A 4,576-nucleotide genomic window follows, 5' to 3' on the forward strand; every position below is an offset into this window, starting at 1 on the left:
CAGGTAATCAAAGCACCTTCTTAATATTTATGTTTATCCTTGTAGACTAGTGGGGATTTTGTTTTTGTTTTTTGTTTGTTTGTTTGTTTTTCATCAGGCTGGGTGAAAGAAACTTATTTTTATAGTGGGTTATGGGTAAACAGTGATTCATTTTCTGAGAATAAGGCACTGTTGAGTGTTCAACCCTAAGTGGAACAGTTTTACCATCACTTCCAAGGCTCAGAGAACTTTGTGGAAGAAGAGATGGAAAGATCTTAAATGTCACAAGATAGAAAAGAATGTTAGGAAATACCGTGTTCTGGATAGAATGTGGCCACTGTTATAATAACTACAGAGTGTCTGTGGCCACTTCCACAAGGCCTGAACGGAAAGATAATAAAGTAGAAAGAAGACTATTTGAAAAGAAGAATGAGGGACATGGTAGTGATGGAACGTTGCTAGTTTAGCGGGTCTGGCTGCTGGGGTTCTGGAGATCACTCTACACTGCTCCCTGGAGCAAGAGTCTGGGAGGAAGTCAGGCAGCTCATTGATTAATCACACACATTCAGAAGTTCTGAATTAGTGGAAACCATGCACAGGAAGAACTGTCAGGGGATTCCGGACCAGAGTAGCAAAGTCACCAGGAGCTTCAAGTGGAGATGGGATCCCAGAAAGACTTCTGAGTGTCTATCAGGCGAAGCTGCCTCTGCTTTGGAGGAGGAGATGGACAGTGAGAATATCCCACAAGATCTGCTCTCAAACCTAGGCCACCCCCAGAGCCCTCCAAGGAAATGGCTAAAAAGCAAAGGGACTGACAAAGACTGTTTGATCATTTGTAAGCCTATGCTCAATGGAAAGAACTTTCTAGGTGTTTCCTGGGACTCCCTTCCAGATGAGCTGCTCCTTGGGATCTTTTCCTGCCTGAGCCTCCTTGCACTGCTGAGGGTCTCTGGAGTTTGCAAGAGGTGGTATCGCCTCTCACTCGATGAGTCCCTCTGGGAGTCCCTTGATCTCACAGGTAAAGATCTTCAACCCGATGTGATTGTTCGCTTGCTTTCTCGAGGGGTGATCGCCTTCTGCTGCCCACGATCTTTCATGGAGCAACCAATGGGTAAAAATTTCAGCTCTCCAGCATGTGTTGTCACTTGAGTTTTTGATCTTAGTCATTCTGATGGGTGTAAGGTGAAATCTCAGTGTCTTTTTGATTTGCATCTCCCTGATGACTAAGGATGTTGAACATTTCTTTCTCTGCCATTCTATATTCCTCTACAGATAATTCTCTGTTTAGCTCTGTACTCCATTTTTTAATTGGATTACTTGATTTGTTGCTTTTTAACCTCTTTTGTTCTTATATATTCTGGATATTAGCACTCTGACAGATATAGGGTTGGTGAAAATCATTTCCCAGTCTGTAGGCGGTCATTTTCTTCTGAAGACAGTGTCCTTTCCTTACAGAGGTTTTTCAGTTTCATGAGGACCCATTTATTGATTGTTGATCTTAGAACCTGTGCTGTTGGTGTTCTGTCCAGGAAGTTGTCTCCTGTACCAATGAGTTCTAGGGTCTTCCCCACTTTTTCTTCTAACCAATTTAGTGTGTCTGGCTTTATGTTAAGGTTTTTGATCCACTTGGATAAATTTAATTTTGTGCAGAGTGGTAAGTATGGATCTATTTGCATTTTTCTACATGTACATATCCATTTAGACCAGCACCCATTTGTTGAAGATGCTGTCTTTTTTTCCATTGAATGGTATTGGCTTCTTTGTCAAAAATCAATTATCCTTTTTTTGTGTGGGTTTATTTCTGGGTCTTCTCTTTAATTCCATTGATCCACCATTCTATTTCTATGTCAGTACCATGCGGTTTTTATTACAATTGCTCTGTTGTACAGCTTGAGATTGGGGATGGAGATACCTCCAGACAATCGTTTGTTATATAGGATCATTTTAGCAATTCTGGTTCATTTGTTTTTCCATATAAAGTTGAGAAATTTTCTTTCAAGTTCCGTAAAGAATTCTGTTGGTATTTTCATTGGAATTGAATTGAATCTGTACATTGCTTTTGGCAGTATGACCATTTTCACTATGTTAATCCTAATGAAAATGAGCATGGGAGATCTTTCCATCTTCTGATATCTTCTTCAATTTCTCTCTTCAGCGACTTGAAGTTTTTTTTTTTTTTTTTTTCAAACAGGCCTTTCACTGGTTTGGTTTGTGTCACACCAAGGTATTTTATGTTATTAGTAGCTATTGTGAAGGGTCTTGTTTCCCTAAGTTCTTTCTCAGCTCTTTTGTCTTTGGTATACAGGAAGGCTTCTGATACTTTTGAGTTAATTTTATATCCAGCCACATTACTAAAACTGTTGATCAGCTGAGGGAGTACTCTGGATGAATTTTGGAGGTCATTCATGTAGACTATCATATCATCTGCAAATAGTGATACTCTGACTTCTTTCTTCCCTAATTGTAACCCCTTGATCTCCTTTAGTTTTCTTATTGCTCTAGCTAGGACTTCAAGTACTATGTTGAAGAGACATGGAGGAAGTGGGCAGCCTTGCCTTTTCCCTCATTTCAGTGGGATTGATTTAAGTTTCTCTCAGTTTATTTTGATGTTGGCTATAGGCTTCTATATTGTCTTTACTATGTTTATGTATGTGCCTTGTATCTCTTATTTCTGCAAGACTTTAAAAATGAATGGATGTTGGATTTTGTCAAATGCTTTTTAATCATCTAAGGAGATGATCATGTGGATTTACACCATTGCAAGGCCAACTTACGGATAACAAAAAGAAGCCAGAGATATGAGGCATCCAGTGCCGACTGACTGACACTGCAAAAGCCCACCTAGGTGTGAAGTTCCCCATGCAGGGTGCTCTTTCTTCTTCCTTGAGGATGAGGAACACAGGCAGCATATCCAACTGCCAGAGACCTTGGTTACTTTTCCCATTGGTTTTACCTTCATTCCACCTGTAGGTTAGGGAACCATTTACAAGGGACAATTATGAAGTGTTACTTTTTCCAAAATAGAGGGAAGATTCAATCAGTGCTGTGCCCTAAGAGCTTAAGTATTAGTGAGGTCTTTGGAAATTTTAGGTGGGCGTATTATTTCAAAATAGCTGATTAAAGAAAAATCTGAGCCAACTTCCAAGTGCCCTTCTAATTAAGTACATATAGAATGAAGCTCTAAAAATTACCCCTGGTTAACAATGTTCATGGTATTTGTCATAAAGTTTTATTCTATTTAATTAGTCACTATTTTGTAAAATTTGATTTTGATGACCAATAAGTTAGCTATGTGTGTGGTGGGCTAGACAGAAAACAGCAGAGGCTTGCAACATCTGAGGTAGTCTCTCCTGAGAATTAACACATTTCAACTTTGTGTGCAATATGAGGTTTGTTTATATGATGGATTTTCATATATTGAACCACCCCTGCATGCCTGGAATGAAGCCTACTTGGTCATGGTGGATGATATCTTTTATATGTTCTTGGATTCGGTTTGAAATTATTTTATTGTGTATTTTTGCATTTATGCTCATAAGATAGGTCTGAAGTTCTCTTTTTTGGTTGGGTCTTTGTGTGGTTTAAGTATCAAGGTGACTGTAGGTTCATAGAATGAGTTTGTTAATGTTCCTTCTGTCTCTATTTTGTGACATAATTTGAGGAGAATTGGAGTTAGCACTTCTTTGAAAGTCTAGTAGAATTCCGTGCTGAAACCATTTGGCCCTGGGACTTTTTTAGAAGGGAGACCGTGGATGACTGCTTCTATTTCCTTGGGGGATATTGGACTATTCGATCTTTCTACCTGATCTTGATTTAATAATGGTAAGTGGAATCTATCAAGAAAATTGTCCACTTCATTTATATTTTCAAATTTTGTGGCATATAGGCTTTTGTTGTAAGACCTAATGATTATTTAGATTTCCTCAGTGTCTGTTTTTAAGACCCCCTTTATATTTCTGATTTTTCTGATTTGGATATTTCTTTCTGCCTTTTAGTTAGTTTGGTTAAAGGTTTGTCTATCTTGTTGATTTTCTCTAAGAACCAGCTCTGGGTTTTATTCATTATTTGAATAGTTTTGTTTGCTTTTATTTTTGATTTCAGCCCTGAGTTTGATTATTTCCAGCCATATACTCCTGTTGGCTGTGTCTGCTTTTTTTTTTTTCTAGGACTGTGAAGTGGACCATTAAGTTGCTTGTATGAAATGTTTCAATTTTTTTTTTTTGAAGGCACTTAGTGCTATGAACTTTCCTCTTAGCACTGCTTTCATTGTGTTCCATAAGACTGGAATGTTTTGCCTTCACATTGGATTCTAGGAAGTCTTTAATTTCTATCTTTATTTCTTCCCTAACCCTGCTGTCATTGAGTAGGGATTTGTTCATTTGCCATATGTGTGTGGGCTTTTTGATATTTCTGTTGTGAGATCCAGCTTTAGTCCATGGTGGTCAGATGATAGAGCATAAGGGATTATTTCAATCTTCTTGTATCTGCTGAGGCTTTCTTTGTGACCAAATATCTGGTCTATTTTGGAGAAGGATCCATGAGGTGGTGAAAAGAAGGTATACTCTTTTGAATTTGGGTGAAAAGTTCTGTAAAGATC

The 4,576-nt window shown here is 38.3% G+C and overlaps 1 protein-coding gene across 1 annotated transcript; it reads left to right on the forward strand.

Moving 5' to 3' along the window:
• Window positions 1–570: 570 nt before the first annotated feature.
• LOC110542314 (S-phase kinase-associated protein 2-like) lies at window positions 571–4,166 on the forward strand. The gene is made up of 2 exons (XM_060374731.1): window positions 571–1,116; window positions 4,146–4,166. Exons 1-2 carry the CDS (start codon window positions 571–573, stop codon window positions 4,164–4,166), a joined length of 567 nt encoding a protein of 188 aa, XP_060230714.1.
• Window positions 4,167–4,576: the final 410 nt, after the last annotated feature.

This window comes from Meriones unguiculatus, chromosome X (assembly GCF_030254825.1).
Source record: "Meriones unguiculatus strain TT.TT164.6M chromosome X, Bangor_MerUng_6.1, whole genome shotgun sequence".
Classification (NCBI taxonomy): Eukaryota; Metazoa; Chordata; class Mammalia; order Rodentia; family Muridae; genus Meriones; species Meriones unguiculatus.

Coding starts and splice junctions, on each gene's coding strand:
- LOC110542314 (XM_060374731.1), top strand. CDS start 571: ATGCACAGGAAGAACTGTCAGGGGATTCCGGACCAGAGTAGCAAAGTC. Junction 1,117..4,145: donor ATTTCAGCTCTCCAGCATGT/GTTGTCACTTGA, acceptor TTTTTTTTCTAG/GACTGTGAAGTGGACCATTA.